Raw genomic sequence first — 27056 nt, 5'->3', positions numbered from 1 at the left:
GTGGGGGTTCGCAGCCGCGCACTGACTGCAGGGATCAAGAACTACAGAAGACGGGGTTGAAACTTGGGGCACTACCTCGGAGTAAGTTGTTCTATGCTTGCCTGCCATGGCGGGGGAGATGTGTGCTCCGGGGGCTCCATCTAGCACGGTGCTATTGTGGATTCTTTTGGGTACCCCCTCGTACAGTAGTTTGTAGAACATGAATACTGTACATGTTGATTTGATTGTTGAACAGGCGTTAACGTACCAGTAGTTTGTACCGTATAATTGTTGAACAGGAATAAATGTACTTTACTTTTTTGAACTTCAATAAAAATAAGACCTACCCGAAAATAAGCCCTAGTGCATTTATTGGACCTAAAATTAATATAAGACACTGTCTTATTTTCGGGGAAACACGGTATATACAGGGTGAGTCAAAATTATGTTAACACTAATTATTTTTACCTTGACCACACCTTTCCAGGTCAATGGATAGGTCGTGGTGGACCATTGCCATGGCCTCCACACTCCCCTGATTTGACACCCTGTGATTTCTGGTTATGGGGTACGGTGAAGGAGTGCATGTATAGCAGGAAAGTTTGTAATATCAATGACCTGAAGTACAGAATACGGATTGTGGTATCATCTATTCCCTGCAAAATGTGTGTCCGGGCTTTAAATGGTATTGTTGCTCGTTGGTTTTTGTGTGTTGAACATGATGGCAAACAGGTTGAGACATTCCTGTAAATCATCTTGCATATAATAAGTATGTTTTGTGAATAAATTGTTTCCGCCATTCAAATGTTAACATAATTTTGACCCCCCCTGTGTGTGTGTGTATATACTGTATATATATGTACAGTGGAATCTCGGTTTGCGAGAGAAACGTGCTCGCAGTCCAAAGCACTCGTATATCAAAGTGAATTTCCCCATAAGAAATAATGGAAACTCAGATGATTCGTTCCACAACCCAAAACTATTCATATAAAAATGATTAATACAAAATATTAAGTAAAAAATACATAAAACAAATTAACCTGCACTTTACCTTTGAAAAGAATCATGGCTGGAGTTTCTAAACTCTTGTGGGATTCCACCCAATGGGACAACATGTGGAAGAGCATCCCAAAGCAATCGCAGTCTCCCAGCGCTTTAGCAGTTCGCCATAAAAGCGAATCCAAAAAGATCTCGGACATGCTATAAGCACTTGCCGTCAATGGGTGATACAAGGAACAAGGAACATTATACAGTAAATGCGCAGGGCACAGTACTACTTTGCCACGACCCTGCCTGAGTGCTGTGTCTGTGTATAGGAGAGCGGCAGATCCCGCTACAATAAATAACCGCGCTGTTGCTGTTTCAAGCTAAATAAAACTGGTGTTGCTAAAGTACTGCGACTCAGCTTCATGTTTGGGGTGCAAGACGGGGACTCGCAAATCACAGCACACACGCCCGTGCGTGCACACACACACACACACACACACACAGTCACAATGCTGTAGTAAACAGTATAATGATGTGCAGTACAGGCTTTTAAATTATTGACACGCAGAGCGACAACCAGCACAAAGCCAGCACAAAGTCCACTTCTCCTTAGCGTTCATTCAGCTCCCCCACCCCCTTGACAATGAGAAATGGCAGGTGCGTACTGCGCTTCCGGGGAGGGGGGGTTTTGAGCGAAGGTGCGTTCAGCTCTCACACACCCACACACACACACACACACACACTCCTCCCGCAGAGCGACAAGCAGGCATTTTGGCAGAAGCAGCACAAAGTCCATTTCTGCTCAGCGTGAGTTCAGCTGCCCCCCTTCACAAAGCGAGGGCAGACACATTGACGTCTGATCGCTGCGTGCAGTGTGCAGTGTTGGTCTAGAGGTGTTTAAGAATGTAGAAAGTGTTTAAGAGCATAGGAAGTGTTTATAAGAGCATGGGAAAGGTTAACAAGAGAGTGAGAAAGGTTTATAAGAGTGTGGGAAGGGTTTATAAAGCCTTAAAATATGTATAAATAATAAAATAGTCATACGGATGTTGACTATATGAGTGAGACATGCCGACTCAGATGGAGAATAGGAGATGATTGCCCACAATCCCGCAGCGAGAGAGAGAGAAGAACCATCAGCTCAGTTGTGATCACATGACGCTCAGCAGACAAAGCGTATACATACTACTCGTACTGCAAGACCTCGCTTGTTTATCAAGACAAAATTTATTAAAAATTTTAGCTCGTCTTGCAAAACACTCGTAAACCAAGTTACTCGCAAACCAAGGCTGCACTGTATATAAAATCTTAGTTCTGTCTGTGACATTCTCCATTCTCTGGTCACCCCATCTGACACAATTAATCCTTCTACAGAAGCCATATTATTACTACCTTCTTTCATTTCATAATGTTCTTTCAGAATAAACCCTACCCCATTTCTCCTCCTATCCACACCATGATAGAACAATTTGAATCCACCTTCAATCCACCTGCCCTTACTCCCTTTCCATTTAGTCTCTTGCATGCACAATACATCAACCTTCCTTCTCTCCATCATATCTACTAACTCTCTCCCCTTACCAGTCATACTGCCAATTTTCAAAGTTTCTACCCTCGGTTCCACTCTCTTTACCTTCCTCCTTTCATCCTGCTTCCAGACACGTCTCCCCCCTCTTCTTCTTCTTTTTCGGCCAACAGTAGCCCAGTTTCCGCCAGCACCCTGTTGGCTAACAGTACTGGTGATGGTTGTTGTTAACCCGGAGCTCGACTGATCCGGTATGGAAATTTGTATTGTTGTCCGCATATTGATTTGGCAAAATTTTTACACCAGATGCCTTTCCTGACGTAACCCCATTTATCCGGGCTTGGGACTGGCACAAAGAAACACACTGGTTTGTGCCTCCCCTGTGGCTGGGTTGTAAACTAACATATACTAAAATATAATAAATAAAATAGAACAATACAATCAACATTAGGCCTTTAAAAATAGTTTGGAAAAAATAAATATCCAATTCTCTTAGTGTCTAACCATGTATGTGTTGTAAAAATGTATTTTTCAGCCCATGCCAACATTTAAGTTCTAAAAATATAATCTAAAAGCTAATCATCTACAGGAGTATAATATTCTCCAACCTGAATACATACTAATTGTGCTATTTAAATGTAAAAATCTTAAGGAAAAATACATTTTCTAAAAGTCAGATTCCAAAGACTGTATTTTTAATCAAAAATATCAACATTACTTATAGAAATGCAAGATCTTGCATTTTTCTCCATTAATGGAGAAGGTGAACTACTGTTGGTGGCACGAGCACAAGAATGGCAGGAGAGTACAAGCCTCGATCTGTCATGTAGATCTTGGGCAGTGACTTCACAAGTTTTGTTCAATCAAGCAAAAAAATTAAAAACAATTTATTAGAATTTGCTTAACTTTACTGTGGTATAAATAAGGGGATGTCAGCTGTGGTCAATACGCACTTTCGAATTTCCTGATTTTTTCTTTTGGAGAAACAATTCAAATATTAACATTGAATCATCACTATATTTTTTTTATACTACTAGAAGAAGCACCTAGTGTTTCATGGATAAGTCATTTTAAGCTGTGGTTCATTCAGTCTGTTCTGGTGTTTTACTTTCTCTGAGCCACCAGGTGGAATTCTTGTACAACACTGAATACCAGCAGAAGTTATTAAATATTTACACGTCACTTTCACAATCTTTTTAATTAGGACTGTCTGTACAAATTAAACACTAAAGTCTACTTCAGCTTTATAAACTTTGAATGTCTTGTTTATTTTTGGCTGTTTTGTTTTTATTTTACGCAATCATCCCAACATCTCTCTCTCTCTTTCTCTCTCCCCTTATTTTATTTTCTTCAGGTAAAAGTGTTGCTTTTTCCCCTGTTTTTTTGTATGTTCACTCATTTGTTGGCATGTATTTTCTGTAGATTACCCACATGGCATCACAATAATTGCCCCTTTCTCGGGATCAGAAAAGAAGCAAGTATTGAACTTTTGTGGCCAAAGTGCAGAGGAGCTGCTAAAACTTGTGGAAGATCTCAAAGAATCCATCGCAGAAGTGACAGAAATGGAACAAATCCGCATTGAATGTAGGTGCCATATAAAATTACACTCAGTGTGGTCAGGTTTAAAAACAATTTAAGGAAAAAACATATTGGATGATATGCACTTTAAATACAAGCTGAAATAGTTAAAAGTAAAAAATATAAAATGTACAGCTATAAATGCATGCCATAGGATGTTTTCCCTTTTTTTTACATCTGTTCATTGCTCACATTTTTATTAACTTTTATTAACCCTTTTTTTTACTTGTTCTGCAAGAAAGCTACTTTTGTATGAAAGGCAAACAAAGAAACAGTGTAAATGGTCATTTAAAATATGGAGAAACTAATAGTATACTTTATAACCTTAGTAGTAGTAAAATCCAAAGATGCTTCATGTTAATGCATGAATGTTAGTGAAATCAATGTGTGTATGTAGTAAACATAATGTAAAATAAAGAAGAGCTGAAGAGGAAGTTATTTGGTATTCTTTCCCCCTACCGAGATTCAAGGATTGCCTTCAAGGATTGAAAAAGGAGGAAAACAAATTATTAATAAAGATTAAATAAATAATAAATTAAAATAAGGATGGTTTGCTCACAAACAAGAAGAGCCTAGAATAATGGTTCTGTGCCATTCACATGCATAATCACATTTTTTTTTTCATTATAAAAATATTGCATTTCCAAAAATGGCTAAGGCTAATGCCTGGTTAAGGTTAGTCATTTAATTAAGAATTTTTCACATAGGTTGTTTAAAGAAGCATATACATTATGGAAAACTAAGCTAAAATGTTTCCTTATTTTCTGTTACTCTGCTTGTGCTTACAGTTTTCACATGCAGTAACTTTGTTGACCATCTGGTCAGGAACTTTTCATTCTTTTAATTCATCAAAATAAATTCAATGCTGGCTTATTTTTTACTTGTTTAAATATCTAATAATAATAAAATGTCTGCAGCATTAAATTGTAATATGTTCTTGTAAAACATTAACACAATTTACCTGCAACTAAAGCTTACTTAAAGAGTGTCCAAAGATAAGGATTGGCTACATTTAAGACCATTATCAGAAATACAGGGACAAAGAAATAGATAATGGGTGTAGCATAATAGCATAATGCATATGAGTTTGCCAATTGTATTTTACAGATTCCAAATATTTGTACATTTGGTTGGGATATCTATTTTTTTGTTTTGTTAATAAAGAGAAGAAGCAAATCAAATATGTTATCAGTGATCATTTTTTGAAAAATTTTCTCATTTTCAGATTAGTTACATTTAACCAATGTCACAAATGGAAATAAATATAGTGGAAATTATATGTATTTATATTGTATGGTGTTTATTTAATTTCTAAAAACAATGTTGCTACCAGATACTGTATCTTGTGGTTAAAATTTACCATTGCCCAGGATACTGAGGACTATACATGCAAACACTGTTTTATTTTATGCCAGGAAATATTGCAGCCAAGATACACTCACAGAGGAAAAAGAATAGCAAAGGGATTGAATAGAGCACAATATACGACAGCATAAATAAAACCTACAATACAGTAGATGCTCTGTATGGTCCTGCGTGCTGTCAGCCATCACTCTAAGTACACCCACAAGTGTCTAATTACCCTTGTTCACCAATATGCAACACTTGCTTGTATGAACAAACATTATTTGTACTACCCACCTACCAACAAATTTTCACTCTAAACCTGCCTGAAAGGTTCAGAGTATTCTAGAGAGGGAGAGTTCCAAAGAAGGTTCAAGACCAGGTTCATTGCTTGAAAGATCTCTGTTCCACAGTGTATTCTGTTGGCTCTTGAATATACAGTAATATGAACATGATCCCTAATATGGACTTTAATGGACTTTTACCACCCATATGGATGTGGAACCACAGCTTACCAAGTGCCATCTTCCCTGCACACTTTTGTTTAGAATTAATATCACTTCTCCAGCACAAGTTAAGCTTGCTTCATTTAGGCCTTCTCATTCATGCATCTTCCTAAGTTGTCCTAACAGCAATATAAAGCTTCTTAGGAAGAAATATTACATATGGTGTATTTCTGAGAGTTGCAGCCTCCTCTCTGAATTATGGCTCTGTTCCACATGCAGATCATCAAATTGCATCACTAACTGCATTAAATGCAGCAATGTTGGATGCAAGGCAGAAAACAACCCAGGACAGGATGGCACTCCATTACAGGGCACACTCAGGCTTATATCTACACCGACTCAAACAGCATCATTTTAGAATCTCCAATGAACCTATGATACATTTCTTTGGGATGTTGCAGTAAAGAATACACTAATAATATCTGGGCAAGTATTGTAATACACAAAATAATTAGGGGAAGTGGTGAATATAGGTAGGAACTCAAAATAAAAGGTAAACAGAAAAGTCTTGGTCATTCTGAACACATCATACTCCATGTCTACATGATGGAGTAGTCTTGTCCACACCAAACTGCAATAAAGATCTCCCATAATTCTTGGTTGTCTAGCTTTTAGGTGACTTTAAATTGCATTCTGGTCCCAGCAAAGCCCAGGAGTGGCATTTGGCTTCCACTAGGCCACAGTACTTTCTAAAGGCCTAACCACTATGCCAGGTCCTTTCATTGTCTTGTTATATTGTGGATGTGAGTGGCCACCGAATAAAGGAACAAGTTGTTCTAATTACACCACTTCTAACATGCTCTTTTAGATAGATAGATAGATAGATAGATAGATAGATAGATAGATAGATAGATAGATAGATAGATAGATAGATAGATAGATAGATAGATAGATAGATAGATAGATAGATAATACTTTATTAATCCCAATGGGAAATTCACATTTATTACATATTATATTCTAAACATCACCTAAATGTACAGTATATTTATATTTTAATAATGATTGTTTTAGGGCTATACTACTGTTTAATTTAATTATATTATTATTGTATTATGTAAAATTATATTTACAATGGAAAGCATTTTCTTTGTTTTATACTTTAATATGCCATTTTTCAGGCAAAATGAATTCATCAAATTATTTCTTTAGAGTGTAAAGTATAACGAAGCACAAATGCCATAAATCTCTACAGTATTTATAAGTATAGAAAAAACAAGATCTGATAAAATAGAAAATGAATGTAAATGGAGAGTCTCACTGATATTTATTGGTAATTTTCCTACTAGACATATGTAGACTTGCCATGGTATGAACTTACTGCAAAATATAGTTCACATAGATGCTACTGCAGAGACAATGTTAGAGTTTTAGGAAAAATGGAGGAAATTACGGTGTAAAGGTTAATCATTAAAATAATTTAAGTGATTATGTTTGGACTTTTCTTTAAAGAACCTTTATATGCATATGTGTAACAGAATTTACTTTCTTTTTATGCTAGGGGAACTGGAGAAGCAACAAGGAGCAAAAAGTCATCCTACAAAAAACAACGGAAGTCAGTTAGGGCTTCGAGGAAAACAAGGCTCCCCACCAGGTAGGGAATGAATCAAAACATTTTATTAGATTTTACATTTATTACACAGTAAAAAGCTAAATTTTAAAGTGTTTCATAAAAGAATGAAAAAATTAGCATTTTTATTTTCAAAGCTTTAATGTGCAAATAAAATCTTTGATTGTGTTTGATATTATAGGTATTAAAGGAGTAGCCAGTGTTCTTAATAAAATTTTGATTAGCTTTATGCAAATATTAATTTACCATGATTTTAATCCTTTTCAGTCCCATCTAGAGGCATTTGCTATTGTAGTAGTGGATCAAGAAAAAGAGCTGTGCTTTGATTATACAAATGCTGGTAACATTCACACTTTACAATGATATTTACAGTAGAATGTTTCTTAAACACCCAAGAGTATCTACTACATCCAAATAATTAAACTTGACCATTAAATATGTTTTGTACATTATTAACTTAAGCTTACCGTCTTACATATTTTTTTAAATGCAAGTTCCCTAACAGAATGCAAAATAAATTGGACGTTCATAAAATTATTAATTAAAAGTAACCTGTAAATATACTCTCTTCAAGACTGTCCAGCTTCCATAGTCCCATGGTTAAATGAAGGATGAGTTAGTGCCCATATAAATGACCACATGATCTCTGAAGGACCTCTGGTCATCTATCACCATCCCAAGGTTGCTTATCTGCTTGGTGGGTGTTAGCCATAATGAGCAGATCTGAACAGAGGTGGGGTGCTGAACAGACAGATGAGCCGGGATAACAAGAATGTCCATCTTTGGAGAGCTGAGCTGGAGATGTTGTTCCTTCATCCAGGTTTCAGTATCCGTGAGACATGCGGAAATTCTAGATGATACTGTGTGATCCTCTGGAGCAGGGGTCCTCAATCACAATCCTGGAGGGCCGCAGTGGCAGGTTTTTGCTCCAACCCAATTGCTTAATAAGAAGCATTTATTGCTCAAGTAACAATTCTGCTTCACTTTAGTTGTCTCGCTCGTTATGATTTTGAACCCTTATTGTTATTTTAGTCTTAAACAGCTGTATTCTTGGTTTTTAATTGCTCCTAATTAGCAATAATATGCAAATGACAAAAGAGACCAGCATTTCTACATTTAGCTTGTTACCATTTATCATTCTCTATGGGGTTTTAGTTAAATACTTGGAAGGAAAGTGAGGAGAAAAAAGTGAAGGACTGAGAATTACTCATGCATTTTAGCCTTCAAATCATTTGGATGATATCCTTAGAAAGGGGAAGAAAATCTAGGATATGAAAATTACCTGACATAGCAGAGTTAAAGCACTAACAAGCCATTAAATTAAATTATTGGCAAGAATTGCTTTCTAATTAAGCAACCGGGTTTGAACAAAAACCTGCAGCCACTGGTCTTTGATTGAGGACCCCTGCTCTGGAGGAAATGACAGGTACAGCTGCATATCATTAGCATAGGATTTATAGGAAAAGCCATGGGGCTGAATGACAGCGCCTAGTGAGGAGGTTTACAGAGAAAAGAGATTAGGACCTAGCACCGATTCTTGGAGCACCCCTGTGCTTGCCTGGTCTGCCCCTGACATCCCTACATGAAAGGACACATGGTAGTATCTGCAAAAGAGGTATGACTCAAACCATGTGAGGACAGTCCCAGTGATGCCAAGGTCAGAGAGGGTGGCAAGAGGGATCTGGTGTTTGATTGTGTCAAAGACAGGGGAGAGATCTACTATATCAGGATGAGAATAGGTGACATTTTGGTAGATCTGGTCCACTGTAATGTGTCGACAACAGTACGTAGAGTCATCTCAGCGAGTGGCATTTCTTTAATCCTAACAGATTAAGATCAAGTAACCTGTTCTGTAGAAGAAAGAAATAGATGTGATTATAGATAGCACATTCCAGTGGGGTTTTTTTGACAGAAAGGAAAGGAAGACACTGCTCTGTAATTACTTATTTAAGATGGAACAAGTGTGGACTTCTTAAGGAGAGGAGTTATTAAAGACTGTTTGAATAATGTAGGAAAAGTGCATGTGATGAGTGAGTTGTTGCAACACGCGTAATTGCAGAAATGATGGAATAGATAAGGAAAATGAGGAATAGATGAGCAAAATAGATGAGCAAAAATGAGGAAGAGATAGACTGGAGCAGATGTGAGAGGATGTGGTCTGGTGGACAGTTAGTTGGGTGACTAGAGAGGAGTTTGGAAATATCAGTGGTGGTTAGAAGTGAGCAGAAGGAGAATGTTTTGTGTGTGTGTTCAGGAGGGAGCAGGTTGGCTGGATGAGTCGATGAGAATTAACTGCTGCTGACAGCCACCTTTTCCTGGAAATAGGTTGTTAAGTCATCAACAGTCAAGGAGGCTAAGGGTGGAGGTTGTGAAGAGAGAGGTGAAAACAGAGAACAAGTCATGAATATCAGAAGTGTTGCTAATCCTATTTTGAAAGAAACTTACCTTAGTGTAGAGGGTGATAGTGAGAATGACCATTAAAATGTTTACCTACAACATCAAGCTGCAAACATATCAATTTATAAATATAACCTGAAAAATCCCATAAAGTAATTTTTAATGTAAAAACATCATTACAACAACAAAATTGGAGTAAAATACATAAGCAGACTGTATGCAAGTAACTCTCTGTGCTAACACTGTTGAGCCAAGATGCCAGTTTATTTATTCTTTTGTATTTTTATTTTTTTGCCTTGAGTTTTAAAGGATATACAATAAGGTCTCCAGTCACAAAGGTGCAAATCTGCAAATTATGAGGATTTCTATTGCTTACAAGCATTATTGTAGCACCCACTTCAGCTCATTTTAATTGGAGCCATGTAGAAGTCATCCAACTATCCACCCCTCTTTTCTAACTTGATTATCCATTTCAGGGTCGCAGGGAACTGGTCAAGAAAACAATTCATATTTCCTGAAGTCAGTCCTCTAAATTTAATTGGATAACATAAGTGTTATAATGTTTTGGTTGAATATAATATAGCAATTTAATATAGCATTTACAAAATTACAAATTACAAAAAAAAAGCTGTTTACATAACAATGTTTACTGTTTAAGAAGGACTTACTTAAAAGCCACTGATGTCATTCTCCTTTTTATAAATACCAGTGAACAATGAAAAAAGAAAACAAAATATGTTCAATCAACACCATGTACAATTCACAAACATATGAATTAGCAGGAGTTTAATTCTAATGTCCTTAAACCAAGAAAGCCAATGAAGAAAATGTATACAAAAAGTCTTTTCTTATAGAACATAATTACTGAGAGAATAGGACACATTAAAGCCTGTAACTTCTTCTGTTCTTTTTAACCACGATAAGGTGGTTCATCCACACATATATCGCAAAAGACTAAGACCTTTCAAAACTCATCTACTGTTGTTTGGTTCTCTGGCCATGAAGCATCTACCATGTTATGAGAAGGAGGGAAATAACAGGCCCCTAAGAAGGCCTCTGTAAAATATCAACATGGCCCATTCAACTAAAGTGCCTCTTGCCCTCAGGCATCTGGAGGGAACATGGTTGATTTCTGCCCAGGCCACACATCTCACTCTCTAATTCTGACACCCATGCCTTCTGCCAGTGCCAGTTTTTTCCTACACTTACCTTTCTCAGGGCACAGTAGGTCTCATACTATTTTTTGTGCCCCACATTTCTGCCTGCCTGCCTCAAATATATCTTTGCAAATTCACATAAAACTGCACAACACATTAAAATACAATAAAGTACATTAATACCTACAAAATATTTAAACACACCTGTAGATAAGTAGATTCCAACACCTCAACAATAATCTCAATACAATGACTACAAAACAATTTAACCAAAGCATTTCTCCTCTTTAGCTGCTGAGTTCATCATCATGTAGTCGTAACATTCATCAATTGTCTGACTCTGCATCATAAAATACATGCATGTAGGGAGTCGCCTGTAAGAACAGAACACCAGTCCATCACAGTGTGCACTTACACAGACACACACACACACACACACAAAGAGATGAATTAAAGCTGGCAGTTCTTCTTAAGTACAGTACATATTATTGGGAAGGAATTTAGCATACCCAGAGAAACTTACACAGATACAGAGGAAACATGCAGCCTTGGGCTGGGAATCAGAACCATAGTGAATTTTTTTTCTCAAAAGGTTTGGGATATTAAGTATCTGCCACGGACTAAAATATAGTATAACACAGTACATACAAGCAGACTGTACCGTGCATGATAAAAATTTGATAAACTATTTCAAATACCTATCATCCCATTTTATGAACCCTCTCATTCCACTATTTCATTATTAAGGAGCTGAAGCATATTCTGGATGTATCAGGCATAAGACAGGGATCAAATATTGATGGGATGCCAATTCATTGCAGGCAATCTCATTAACCCATTGATATATACTCACTAAACCTGATAAATTTAAAGTTACCAATCAACACAGAAGCAAGTACAGTATATACTTGTGTATAAGTCGGGACTTGAAACCAGAAAAATCGATCATAAAATTAGACCTCAACTTATACGCCCGTTCAAAAATGCAACACTTAATTTTTAACATCTTCTTGCCTCCTTCAATCTCATAAGGCAGTCACAGTAAATACCACACTACTGTATATGTAAATCAACCAGCTTTAAATTATTCTGGACTTGACAGCCTTGTAAAGGTAAAATTATTTTAAAAAAAAGTAAAAAAAAAACACACATATAACATTTTAATTTGTGATCTGTTTATAATCAACTTTAATTTACAGATGTAATTACATTTATAATGCAATCCAACCATACCGAAATGCAGTTTATAATTCAATTGTAAAGAAAGTAGATTCTGCATTTAATTCTATCACATGACAATAGTGGGTTTAAACAGTGACTGAAATACCCCTGTTAATTGGGCCGTCCCATTGGTTGAACACTGAAGTATTACTGTGGTGCTAAGTAATATACAATAAGGTAGATGAGAAGAATCAGTTAGACTAGAAAAATAAAATTTTACATTGGAAGTGGAAAAGCCACTTTCCTTCATATATGCACACTTAGAGGCTTTCTTTTAAAGACCATTGCACCTTCTCTTGGAGCATTTTCCTCTGAGCAGCAAGTCCCTTTAAAGTGTTCACTGATTAGCCCCTGCGCACTCCTGCTGACTACTGAGAACTTAAGTACTCTCAGCATCACTGCCACAGATTCCTCCAAATAATTGGCTTTTGTATTGAAGAAAAAATACATCAACATTGCAGTCTGAGAGCCTAAGAAGATCAATGATTTTACTTTCCCATTGTTATGACTCACTGTCATATGAACTGGGAGCAAGATGCAGCTGTCTTATATGATTCCCAACTTGATTCTGTCCTCTTCTTTGAACCTTCCTGATTTAAAAGATGTGCTCTACTTCCTTGTTGGCTAGCTGCAGACACTCAGACAAACAGTTCTATTCAGACAACCGACAACACTCACCTTGCCCCATACACCCCAGTGAAGCGTTTGCAGACCACTGCCTCCTGACTCGAACTCAATAAGGAATAGTAAGTAACTTATAATACCTTAACATATTTTTAACATTTTTTCAGGGGACATGCTGCAAATTCTGATTTTCAAGCACTCAGAGTTTCCACAGGGTTCATTGATCGTCCCAGAATCTGGAATCCCATATTTTGCACCTTGGATTTAACTGTATAAGTATTTTATCTATTTTTTTCCTTTTATCTTGCAGTTTTTATTTAAATTATCTGACCTTAAAACAACAGAATATCCTCCAACTGAGTATAGTGTACCATATTATTTTAAACTGCTTTTGCCTGTAGCATTCATCAGGGTTCCTAACAGTCAGCCCAAAATTCTGATACCCCTCAATCCAATTACCGACATCTACTGCTGCTGCTTGCATATCTCAACAGCAAATCATCAGGCAGCCAAGCATCATATTTAAAAATTAGATTCCACAGGTTCAGTCCTGTGAAATGATCTACTCTATAATTAGATTATAGAAAAAATCTCCTCTATTGATACTTCTTTTCAGGTGACAGCTTACACAAAGATCTTGGAGTGTTGTATTAAAGCATTTTACTCTCTGAGACCTTCAGGAAAATATAGATTAGTGTTCATCTTCATGAGCACATAAGCCTTGCATATTTATTGTGAAAAACTGCTCTCAACAGTTTTTTTTTTAGAATGGATGTGATAAGGGACCCAACAGAAGAAAACAGCACCTACATAAGTATTTAACTGTAGCATTATGTTAACTGTACAATGCCAAATGCTGGCAAATGCATTACAGAGATTAAGAAATACATCACTCTTAAGTATTAGTAACTGTACAGTGTTTACCCCCATTTGGACTACAAATGCAAAGATAAGACTTGATAAAAATGCACAGTAGCAAATGTGCACAGAGTAAGAGATCCTGCCAGCGAGATTGCAAATTCCATATAGTATTCTGGTAACTGTAGCTGTACTGACTGCACAAGGTGGCAGCATCATTAAGAGAAATTGGAATTAGAAGATGTTGCCAAGTTAAGTGTCAAAATCAAAAGAACTAATAGTTAAGCAAAATGTTGCACAGGATGTTTTTCAAGAATCACTACCAGGAAATGAAGACCTTTATGCCTTTAATCTGGTTATGTCAGGTACCTCACACACACATCTGGATGACCTTACCTAGCAATATCCTAGCATCCGTAAGCAAATAATCCACAAAATGGCATTGCCCATAAGAAAAACAACATGGCATTGTGGGAGATTGTTACTTATTTGCAACATCGTTAAAAATGTATCAAACAGAAAACCAAATGTAACCACACAATTCCTTGACATTTAAAACCCTTAAAGTATCAATAAGTTTTGAGGCCAAGAGAAATTATAAAATTTCAAAAACTCAAAGCCTGATCATGGCAAAAACTTAGAAGAATACAGTGCTTTAACAGTTCTAGATATAACTAGCAGCTAAGCAAACCAGAGAAATAGTTTCTTGTAATTAATGTGACTAGGAAAAGGCCTACCATTAGAAGTCTTTTTTTTTAGACGCATTGACTTAAAATGCAAAAGTATGTACTGGTGTCATGTCGGTGTGTTAAATCACAAGAAATAATTCAACTACCAGGGTACTGATTTGATTTAAATTTGGTAAATTGTTACTTCAAGGTAATTTATCATTACAGCTCAATGTTTAAAATTTTTTTTTGTAATATTTCCATTTAAAAAAGATTTGCTGTTGAAATCATCTACCTTTAAAGATTAACATACTTGTTCAAATTTACCTCAAGAGAAGTTATTTCAACTTATATTTTTTCCTCTTTTACACATCCAATACTCACTTTGGATAGCAAAACAAATTTGCAATAAAAGTTATTGAAATGTCAATCGAGTCACACAAGTAGCTGGGTAATCACCTTTATGTCAACTATATTTTTGCTTTTGGCCAGATCTCAATATACTGTAGATTTTAACACTCCAATTGTGAAATTCTTTGAAAAATAACGTTAAAGATATATAAACTACAATTTGCCATGAACCCTCCACAATCAACTACTAACAATAGTGTATCAATGAATGCAATTTTTATGTCACTTAAGTTGGAATCTATGAAAACTGTTTCAGTCACCACAAGCCTATTTGGGCTCTATTTTAACTACACAAAATTGTAAAAAGCTATTAAAAGACATGTATTTTATTTACTGTACTAATATATGTAATTACATTCTATTATCACTGTTAGGTTTTAATATGACTTGTTACAAAAATGTACTAATTATAAATATGATCTCTCTTTTATAAAGTAAATATATTTTATGTCTTACAAACATTTCATAATTTATGTTTATTCAATTTTCTTTAAAGTATAAGCATTATGAGTCTCCTGTTCATCTTCTGTACTAGTGCAATGCTGAAAGAATTAAGGCTGCAACTTTCCTTAGTTATTCTATTCCTCCAAAACTATGAAATCTGTGTTTTAATCCTTTTACACTTTTTTGAAGAAATCAGACAATTGAGTGGTTGAAATGGTCATTTGTTAAACAATGTAATTCTCTAATGTCAGGCAATAAAGGTTCATCTAAATGTATATGGCTTGAAATGTAGTGGTTTCGAAATTGAACATAGACCTTGCTGTTTCTTTCTTTATGTGAAATCTATAGATGGTCTGGTATTAAACTGAAGTATACATAGTAACCATTCCTTATACTGACACTAAATCATACATACCCATCACTAGATTTTTCCATTAAGCAATATACTATATGAAGCTGTACAGAATGCAGTTTGGTAGCTATTGTTCAAGGCTGTAACTATGGTTCAGCTTCATTAATCAAGTCATAAGAAACTAATAATTTACAAGGCAATAGTGCCTAATTTGGACCTAACATGTCTAGTTCATTGCAATGATTCATATAATTATCCTGCTTCCTAAAATTCCTAAAAGAAGGAATTCTAGCTGCTGATCAACTATTCTATAACAATGTAGACTTTGTATCTATAGTATGTTGCAGGGAATAACTGCACTGAAAAAACATAAAACAGTAGTTCCTTGCCAGATAGTCAAGAGCTTTCCTAGAGCCATATCTTCTGCTAAATTGCCCCTAAACTTCCTGTCTTCACACAGGAAACAAATCACTAGGGAAAAAAAACACAGAGGTGGCAAAAATTAAAAGAAGATAATAATATCTATTATAGAGGCACCAATAATCATCTCTACTTGTTATGATTCCTCTGGAAATATCTTCCATAATAATAGTGGTAGTAGGGTATTGTACCGTGTTAGACATTATGGATGTAATGAGAAGTCAAGTAAAATGACACCTTATATTGACTAGCTAAAAAGATTACAATTTGCAAGCTTTCAACGCAGCTCAGGTCCTTTCTTCAGGCAAAATGTAATCCTTAATAATTGTAAGACTATCAAACTATTTTGCAAAAAAATATTAATAATAATGTAAATGCAAGCCAAAAAAAGAAAAGAAAATAACAAAACTGGGAGCAATTAATATTGCTACTTCACAGTTCTAGAGACCTGGGGCTCAAATCTGTTTTGGTGAATTTTCCTTCATATATACAGTACAATTTGTATTCCCATGTTGCAAATATGTGTAGGTTAGGGTTAACTGTTGACTCTAACTTGTCTCTTAATGACTGGTCCTCTTTCTTGTAGCTTCCATGCTCTAGTCAAACGACCCTGACCTGGATTAAGAGAGGTTGCTGTTAAATGGATCAATGTACTAAAACTTGTGATTAAGGTTTTCTAAGAAGCTGCACCAGCAATTTACAAAACCTGTGATGGGTGTAAGCAAAGTTAGGAGTAAATGAACTCTATGCTTGCCTTCTACATGCAAAAAAGTATTGTAGAAAGCTTACGCTAGACCAGGGGTCACCAATTCCGGTCCTGGAGGACCATCATGGCCACAGGTTTTCATTCTAATCATTTTCTTAATGAGTGACCTGTTTTTGCTGCTAATTAACTTCTTTTGAACTAATTTTAACTGACTTGTTCTTGGATATTCGCTCAGTATGAAAGTGATAACAGCCTTGACTCAACAAAAAGTTTAGGAACGGGTAGAAAGGTTTGAACTAGGAGGAAAAGATGTAAACAACAAAGCTCAATCTGGTCAACCATTGGTATGGTGAAAGCCTTTATCAGAGAAGACTAGCAGGATGCATTGTCCAGTGTTGCTGCACATTTATTTATCAGCTATGGATCTGCACATGCCATAGTGCATAATGATTTGGGGTACCATAAAGTTTGCACAAGATGGGTACCGAAAAAGCTTACCTACCTGCCTCAAGCCAATTTCCTTTGGTGAATTTCAGTAGGTTTCACTCCCACTGTCCAAAGAAATCTTACTATGATGTGTTGTTCAACAATGGTGCAATCCGGCAATAGAGCGTCCATGTTCATTGACCTTGGCTTCAACTAAACAAATGGCATAGCGCTACGCTGTACAAGTTTGAACTAACCATATGCCATTACAATTGTGTTGTATTGTGACTGCTTCTATCTGTTGTGGTTACCGAATAATTTTAAAATTGCCTTTACATTTGGATTTACCCTAACGAGTGCTACTGCTTCATAATTATAGGAGAATGGATTTGAATCTCAGTCCCAACACTACCTGTGTGGAGTCTGCATACTCTTCCTATGTGTACACTTTTTCTCTGGGTAGTGTTGCTTTCCTCCGACGTCCCAAACTCATCCAAGTTAGGTTAAGTGGTAACTCTGAATTAGTCTGGTGTGAATGAGTGTGCTAATCAACATATTGTCACTTCATCCAGTGCTGATTCCTTCCTCACACATGAATCCACTGGTATAGACTCAAGCACCACCTCTACCTATCACGAAGCCAAGCTTGGATTAAGTTAAACATATTAAAAAAAATGTATGGATGTACTGTAAATAAACACAACTTATACGGATCACAAACACAAAAAAACATTGTCTTCTGAATATTCCAAAAACAATAAATACCTCAACATATTGAACAAACTTAGACCCTCAGGTTTTCGGTAATTATAAACATTACAACAACCTACTTTGTGACTTCTGAAATAGGTGGACATGCAGAGCCCAAAGCATAACGTGAATATTTCAGGAAAAGTTTCTTTTACTTAATTTATTTAAAGTTGTAGCAATGTACACAAAGAAAAAAATGATTTACATTTAAGAAATACAGTATTTGTTAATACAAAATATGCTTTAGTTAATTTATTTACATGAACTGCTAGACTCAGATAGGCAATGTGGCTGTAAAGGTGGTTTGAGGAGACTATGGCATTCTGTTCACAGTGGGCTAAAGAAGAACAGAAACACAAACAGTGCTCATCAGCAGAATACTGAAAATCACATTTGCTTGGGGTTTCTGCTATCCCACGAGTGCTTCTAACTTTAAGGAAATAAGTGTGAAATGTTTGACAAATCACTTAAAACATTTTAAATATAATTTGAGCTTTTTCATAATATTTGACAAAATGTAATTCACAACGCAAAATATTTGTGTAAAAGTGAACAACATATGGTGATGAGTTTCTTTGAAGTTCATATAATACATTTCAGTTTTCTTTAAACCTGCCTTATGTCTTTAAAAAACAGGTTGTTTAAAATATAATAATAATAATAATAATAATAACACATTTTATTTATATGACACCTATCCTATGTTTAAAACACAAAAATAAATAAAAAAACTTGGTCCACAGATAAGCGAGACCTTGAAGACAAAACAGGAAACAATACATTAGAGGTAAGTCACTTTTATAAGGAGATCCGCAAATTCAGGTAAGTTGTGTGTGTGCTTTTATCAGTGTCAGAAACTCATCATTAAGTATACATGTAATGTATGAGGAGGCAGGGACAGAATTTTCAATTTGCTTTTGAAATGTTAACTTTTTGAACACTGCAAATGGTTAATGTTTTTGCTTTTTATAGTTTATAGTGAACATATTGAGACACATCTTGTTTAATTCAATGCAGTTTGATTTAGGTAATTTATCCAGCCTTTCTTGCGTTACATTAAACTTACGAGAGTAGCTGCACATATTTTACCAAGCATGAAAACTCAATGTCAGAAGTAGACTATTCAACCATAATAATGCCTTGAGAATACTGAAATCAGAGGCCAAAATTTGAAGCACTTCACAGCGTGCCATCAAAATGTGCACTAAAAATACTTGTTATAGGTGAAGGACAGACTTCCATTCCATCCATCTATTTTTCCCACTTTTCCCTGGTTAGGGTTCATGGGGAGCCAGAGCCTATCCCAGCAGCAAAAGATGCAAGTCAGGAACCAGCTCTGGACTGTGGGAGGAAACTGGAGCCCCTGGAAGAAACCCATGTGAACATGGGGAGAATGTTCAAACTCCATACAGAAGGCACACGAAACCCGGAACTCGAACTGGGGTCCAAGAACTGTGAGGCAGCATCACAACCAGCTGCCTATCGTACATTGTAAAATCATCTGTCCATTCAATTGTGTCATATCAATTTAAAAATTTATCAGTAATAATGTATTTTAGCAGAAATGAAAGGTCTTAATATACCAAATGTTGATAATAGAAATAGGCAGTTGGGTATGCTTTTTTCTGTTCATTTATCCAAACATTTGTTTTCAATACTGTTTCCTAGTTAGGTCATGGGGGATCCAGAGACAATCCCGGCAGCAAAGGGCACAAGGCAAGAGCTCACCAGAGGGGTTACCACACATACACCAGACAAATTTAGATATGCTAATCCTAATAATGATCATAATTATTTTTTAAATAATAATGTTTGTATATGTTTCTACAATACAATTTATTTGGCTTAAAAATACTATTTTTGAGATAGTGATAGTGTACTGTATTTAATTAATATGTAATGTAAATTATCATAGACTTTATTATTATGTACAGTAAATGATCATAGAAGGATGCTTAGCATAATTAAATGTGTCATCAACTTTTTTTTTTAGTTTTAATGAAGGCATTTTCCTTCATTCTGGATCACATGAAGCTTACACAGTCATTACAAATAAAGTTAAACGCTTTGACCAAATGTCAAGCACCCCACAGTGGAGTGTAGTGAAAGTTTATACTGTAAGAGAACTATTTAATATACAACTTCTGTAGATGTATTTGTAATGCTATACATTTTTGTGAGCTGATGTATAGTTTGCATGCAACAGCAGATAATAATTAATCAACCATACATTAAAAACCTTATTTGTGCATCTGTTGGTCCAGTTTGCTATAGTTTCTTCATGAATTGAATAAGATTGGATGCTTAGACTCACTGCATCAACAGATGTTCAGTAAAAGTGAGCTTTAGTAATTTATGTTATTTTCCACATATATTTATTTCAATACAAATTCATGGCAGGAACTGATTTGTAGATGGTCAATTTAACTGCAGGCCACACACTCTCACAAAGGGCAATTTACCCTAAGCTATGTGTCTTTCACCTGTGGAAGGAACCAAAGTCCCCAGAAAAAACTCCCATGGGAGTGAGAATGTGAATGCTCTGTACAGATAGAACCCTGACCAAGATTTGAACCCAGAAAGTCTGGGGCCACAACACTTGTCACTCCACTATCATGCTGCCCTGTAAACATTTTTTACTTTGAACTCTGATTATCTTTTTTTTCTTATTTTAATTTTAATTCATTTGTATGTTGTTTTGATTGGCTGTGCATTAAGTAGTATTTAATATAAATAATATTTGCCAGCGTTATAGTACAACACAATATGGTTTCAAATTTGCAGTTTATATCTGTGTTCTCTTGGGATTCTTATACAAACTCCAGTGTCCTCTAACAGTCCAAAATATACTGTCAGATTAATTTGAGCATCTGCACTGTGTCAGAGAGTAATTATGTTCCTACTTTTCTTTCTAATACAAGATTCCCATTTTGCCCCCAACTCAGTGACAAGAGGAGCCACTCTTTCTGTTTCACAGTTTTTACAGTACTTAAAACAATTTAAAGAAAACTTGGGTAATAATGTCTGTGTAAATTTTAGCTGCACTCTATCTGTCTCTGAGATGCCTGGGTTGACCACAGCCTTGGTACCTTCTTGAACCTGGGTCATTGATAGTCTTGACTGGGATGAATGGTCAGTGAGGCAGACAAGCAAGAATTTAAAATTGGAATCAAAGCAGCTTATTTCTAAAACAGAGAATTAAAAGTCCTCCAATGTGCAAAAAACAGTCAATTTATTTGTGTCAATAAATAAATAAATAATATATTACAATCCATTTCATAAAATAAAGTCAGTGTCACAGGGTGTCTAAAATGATAAGTTCAAATAACTAAGTTAAAAATCCCAGTCATCTGAAAATTAAAAACATTTCTTCCCTTCACATCCTCTCCTGGTTTTCATCAGGTAGACCGTAGACATCAAGGCCACTGCCTGTCACATCCCTGATCCCACACGTGGACCTGAGCTGTAGCCGCCTTCAATCTCCAGGGTGCCTTGACCATTCTTCGAATACAGCTGCATCTGGCTCCTTCCCAGATAATGCTTGACGCAGCCTTAATCCAAGCTGACCCACAATGAACAACACAGCTCCAAGGACATCTTGCCATCTATTGGATGCTGCTCTTGTGCCTCTGTCCTTCATTTAATTCCAGTGGCCTCTGTTTCTCTCATGTGTTTGATTGCTCAGCGGTTGGGACAACTATCACCATCCAGAACTCCTCACACAGCCAGCAATCCTGCTTTTCCTCTAAACAGTCAGTCCGGTTGATTGAATTTTTAGTAAGTATAAAGTGGTTCATCAATCAATTCAAATTAGAGAAGTAGCTAATGACAAGGAACATACAAAGACAACTCTGGTCACCATAAAGCAGCACCACATGGCTAATTATGCATGTATAATTAGCCACACACTGCAGATAGGAAGCAAGAAGCCTCCCCTCCCAGAAGGAAAACACATGAGACCCAATGAAATAATAACAATGAAAGATTTATTACTATTTACAAAGCAATCCTATCTTCTTGAGGGAAGAAAAAAGTGCAAAGCATCTGTGCAGAAGCCAGAAGGAAATAGCATCTTCCATCTGCGCCTGGAGCCGTGACTTCAATAACTGGAACAAGACTGTTCCATGCTATTGCTTTGTTGTATGGCTAATGTGTTCCTCAAGAATGAAACTCAGTGATCATAATGATAGATTTATTTATTTATTTTTACATATTTCTAGTTTGTGGCCATGTCTTGTATTTTGCTTTTGGCTATCATTCCGTCTGTGTCTTTTGTTGTTTAAAGCACGATGGTGCAAAGGTTAACACTGCTGTCTCACAGCTCAGATCACAATTTTGGACACAATAATCGGTCCAGCATAGTTGGCAGACACCGCCCTTTTCCTCAAGGACTCTTAGACGACCACTGCACCATTATAATCCACTAAAAATGAGTTCAATTTCTCCATTCCCATTGACTTCAATGCATTGTGCAGATTTTTTGGAAAAGATTCTGCAAAACCATTCTGACTTTCAAAAAGCCTTTCATAAGGTTCCACTCTGAAGATTAATTCTTAAGCCAGAAACATTTTAAATCAGAGACAGCTTACAAAGCTAGATTTCAAACTGGTTAATTGGTTTTAGGAAAAGATTACAACTAACTGGCAAATCCTCAGTCCCTTAGGGATTTGTACTTGGACTGTTATTCTAATTTATATTAATGACATTAACTCTTGATTTATCTCATTTTGCTTATAACAGCAAATGTGGAGGTATACCAAATACTAAAGAGGCAGCAAAATATATTCAAAAAGACAAGGACACTCTTTTAAACTGGGTGAACACTTATAAAATGCAGTTTAAGGCTGAAAAAAGGCAAATCCTAGATGCAAAGTAGAAGGAACATTAATTATCTATAAAAGACAGGTGTTACTGACCTAAAGGAAATAAAATCTAAAAATAATGTAGAAGCTTGATTTGATGCAGAAATTCTAATCACAATTAAAATATGCAAATAAAATGTATTTATGTAAATCAAGTAGGAATAACAGTAGTAGTACTGTCATATGTAGCTTCATTTAATAGGAAACAGAAATTAACTTATCTGATGCACTCCTTACACATAATTCTATCCTTCTAACATTATGCTGTAGCCCTATAACGACCCAATAAGACTGCATGTAAAGAGAATTGTTTGACAGTCTGGTTACCACACTACACAAGACATAGCAACTCTAAAGGGAGATCATGTGCATCATGTGCTGTTCTGACAGTTGCAAGGAATGAAATTGATTTAGTTCCAAACATAAAAGGCTATGTAAGGACATTATCAATGTCTTTAAAATTCTCAATGACATTAATAAAGGTGACCCAGCTCTGTGTCAATAATGTGCATTGGAAATGAACAGAATAGACATTCTAGACCAAACCAGAAAGCCTTCTTCTCACAGAAGGTTGTCAGAATTCTAAACATACTTAATGACATATTGGCACTTTAGCTGTTAGCTAATCATGTTAGGTTGAGAAATGAAATGATAAGCTTTTATGATTGAACAGTTAGTTTGCACTGTCATGTTGATTCATAGAGACACAAAATGGGGGCTTTACATTTCTCCAGTTAATTCTGTGTTCACCAACTCCTATATGTTAGTCCATCACAAATTAGTCATAGTAAACAACCGAGTCATTTTCCAGTTATACTCATGAAATATGCATCATTATACCACACAAAAAATGTGTTTTTAGAGAGTACTTTAAGGGTGTTTGTTTGTGAAAAAAATTATAGATAGTATAGTAGAAAGCTAAATGGCTTTATGGTGATGGGCACACTAGACGACTTAAATTTCTGTACAGACAATTACAGATAGAAAAAGGTCTTGAAATGAGGCTTGATTCCTGTGGAAATCAGTTTCTATTCTGGACGCTCATTTATTAATTTCAAGATTGATATGTAGAGAAAAGCCAAGCAAAATGACACCTTTTAATATGGTAATTAACATTTCCGACTCGAATCCCATTGGGCTCTTAAATATCTATTGTTTACAATTTGGAATTTTATCCTGTTTTCCTTTAGGAAATGTTCTTTACTGCCACAGTCCAAAGTTGCTATATGGTTGACTAGAAAAATCTTGATTGTTTCAGAGTATGTGTGTGTAGTTATATATTGTGACGGACAGTTGTCTCATTTAGAGTGAAATCTCACCTTTTACCCATTGCTGCCTGGAAAGGTTTCAACCCCAAGTAATCTTAAATGGGATAAAGTAATTTTGCAGATTGATAGATGGATGGATTCTTATATAAAATGTATTTTCACTATAATGTACAGAATTACATGACTTGTATTTTACAAATAACTGTCATCTTTTATAGCTATGTGCTTTGTTCTTTAGTAATTATAAACTGTTAAATTTAAGATTTCAGTCATCCTGTAGAGAAAAGCAAAAAGCATTTTGTTATGTAACTTAATGGATGCTTCACAGGAAGTCCATCTGCATTAAAAAAAAGCACTGACATACGGTAGCTTTCCACAATGTGTTGCGTGCCTAAACTTTTGTTTTTGAAAATTAAAGCTCCCTTTCAAAAAACTATACTCGCTAATTCTTACACTTGATTAATTTATATTGCTTGCATGATTACATGTTCAAAGTCAACTTTCAATTGTGGATTTGCTTGGAAAAGTCAGTCTGTTTCCTTTCAAATGTTGGTTAGCATTACCTTGTGTCACCTTCAATCATAAGAAATAACAATGGAGGCATTTCTGTAGCCAGTGCCCATTATATTTTATACCATTGCTGCAAATGTCAGATATTTGGCATATTTCTTCTACTTTTAAACTCATTAAAAATTATACTATAATGAAGACTGCTGATTTGTTTGAAAGTTCATTTTACCTGAGCCATACACCAGTTCCCTGGGTTATGCCATATTGAAATGTGATTATCAATATGAAATGCATGCAATGAAAAATGTTACAAAAATCATATTTTCCACAAATACCTTTGTACTGTTGACGATATTCATAACAATAATACTTCCATAATTCCTTTAGATGTGACAATTGTGGATTGAGCACTTGATCCTTCCCTAAATTGTAATGACACCAGGACCTGCCTAACCCTCCCTGGAAAAAGAAACCCCATTTCCTCTCTCCTCCTGGCACTACTGCTCCTGCATCCAGCTGCACGCCTGTAAATACGCATGTCTGTTTAATGTACACCAGAGGGCGGATGTCTTAGAAAAGGAATGTCTTATAACATTTAATGCTGTCTCTGACTGTTTCTAAACTAGGTGTCAATTCACAACAGGCTTCAAACATACCAGCTCAGTGCTCCAAGGATCCAAGAGAGTGGAGCCCACCAGGGCATCCTTCTTAACCATAAGAGGGACCAACAGCAGCAGCTGTCATTTGGAACAAGGACACCAACGCACTACTCCAGTGCAGAACACCCAGAAACACTTATCCAGTGCCAGCAGATTGTGAAGGTCATTGTCCTCGATAAAGGTGGTCATGATCGCGTGGAGGCTATCTTGAGCCAAACTCCAACTCATCAGCTCATTCAATCGAATTCCTCCACTCCTGTCAGGTCACCAGAGGGTGGGAATCAGGGGACACCTGTGAAGGGTGCCCATCAGCCCCCTCTGCCCCCACCACCTCCACCCTACAACCACCCTCATCAGTACTGTCCTCCAAACCCACTCATGAATCGCAGGAGGTACTCCAGTGGATCACGAAGTTTAGTATAAATAAGTGACATTTTATAGGTTTTATATATAGATATCCACATGTATGTCTATATATATATATATATGTATATATATATATATATATATATATATATATAATATATATATATATATATATATATATATTAAATGTCTATGAATAAGAACACAAGTAAAATTATTCAATTTAATTCTGTAGTGTATTTTGTAATATCAAGTAGTTTAAACTATATTTTTTACTTTAACACTTTTTTCTCTGTGTGTTCCAGTAATTTTTTTTGTCATTAATCATCCACAGCAGTGACAATAAGATAATACTATTTCTTAAAAAATTATTTAACATTTAGGTTGTGTGTTAACATGTGATTGACAAACTTTTGTGCCAAAAAGAACAAGGACACTTCAAATATTGGGTCAATTTTTAATTGATTCTTATTAATAATGGAATAGTATTTTTACTTGTGATTCACACTTCAAGAGCATTCTTTACCATCTACACAGACAGTGCACCACATTGATTAAACAACACAAAATGATATTTCTTCTTAATTTATTTTTCCCTAGAATTATCTGTAGATAATGATAATGAACTATATATGGGTTATTAGGAAAGGTGTAGTCAAAGAATCCTAGGTGCTTAGCAGTTCCATTGATGCATCTCACATTATGATATACATAATCTCTGAAGGATTTACAGTGCTCTATACAAAGAGTCATGCCATTTTTCTCTGTAAGCAACTTTATGATTTAGTTGCTACCTTTCTCATAATTTGTGGCTTTTTGTAGCTACAACATTGGGTGTAAGAAAAAATATTTTATTTTGTAACATCCTATTTTCTGTTGTCTGGTAATATATCTTTTATATCCCAATGACTAATCGTAAAATAAAAGGCATTAATAATTTCAACATTACCAATTGAATTGTGATTTCCAATACTCGGTTATTAGTTATCAGGCATGGGAAAGCTCTATGAGAATTTACTTTATTGCATTAGTACTGCACTATACAAATTATTTATCCTAAATACGTGCCCAGCCTGTAAATGTTAATTTTATGGTCTATAGCTTATCAGTTAGGGCTGCATTACACTTATTTGTCTAAGTGCCCAAATTTTTATTAAGTAAGCATTTATGAAATACTTATTTTTAGCAATTCAATTCGATTTATTTGTAATCTTACCTCAAAAATTATTATTTAAATTTAAGCGTACCACCCCATGCCCCACCACAAACCATCCATCCATCCATCCATTTTCCAACCCGCTGAATCCGAACACAGGGTCACGGGGGTCTGCTGGAGCCAATCCCAGCCAACACAGGGCACAAGGCAGGAACCAATCCTGGGCAGGGTGCCAACCCACCGCAGGACACACACACAAACACACCCACACACCAAGCACACACTAGGGCCAATTTAGAATCGCCAATCCACCTA

General features: G+C 35.8%; 1 protein-coding gene across 12 annotated transcripts in view; it reads left to right on the top strand.

The window, feature by feature from the left end:
* Positions 1-25645, top strand: part of LOC114654314 (IQ motif and SEC7 domain-containing protein 3-like) — a 782842-nt gene extending 757197 nt beyond the window's left edge. For 2 of the 12 annotated variants that reach the window (XM_051930701.1, XM_051930738.1), the window contains one exon: positions 25187-25645. In XM_051930701.1, coding sequence (XP_051786661.1) covers positions 25187-25642 — 456 coding nt within the window. In that variant the 3' untranslated portion in view covers positions 25643-25645. Of the gene's footprint in view, positions 1-3910; positions 4073-7417; positions 7511-18663; positions 18708-19198; positions 20343-25186 lie in introns of those variants that run through there. The other 10 variants (XM_051930709.1, XM_051930707.1, XM_051930734.1 and 7 more) reach the window with 10 other exon arrangements.
* The last annotated feature ends 1411 nt before the right edge of the window (positions 25646-27056 follow it).

Source organism: Erpetoichthys calabaricus, chromosome 1, assembly GCF_900747795.2.
Source record: "Erpetoichthys calabaricus chromosome 1, fErpCal1.3, whole genome shotgun sequence".
NCBI classification, from domain to species: Eukaryota; Metazoa; Chordata; class Cladistia; order Polypteriformes; family Polypteridae; genus Erpetoichthys; species Erpetoichthys calabaricus.
The sequence above is the reverse complement of the archived record's forward strand: the minus strand, read 5'-3'. Positions and strand labels throughout refer to the sequence as shown.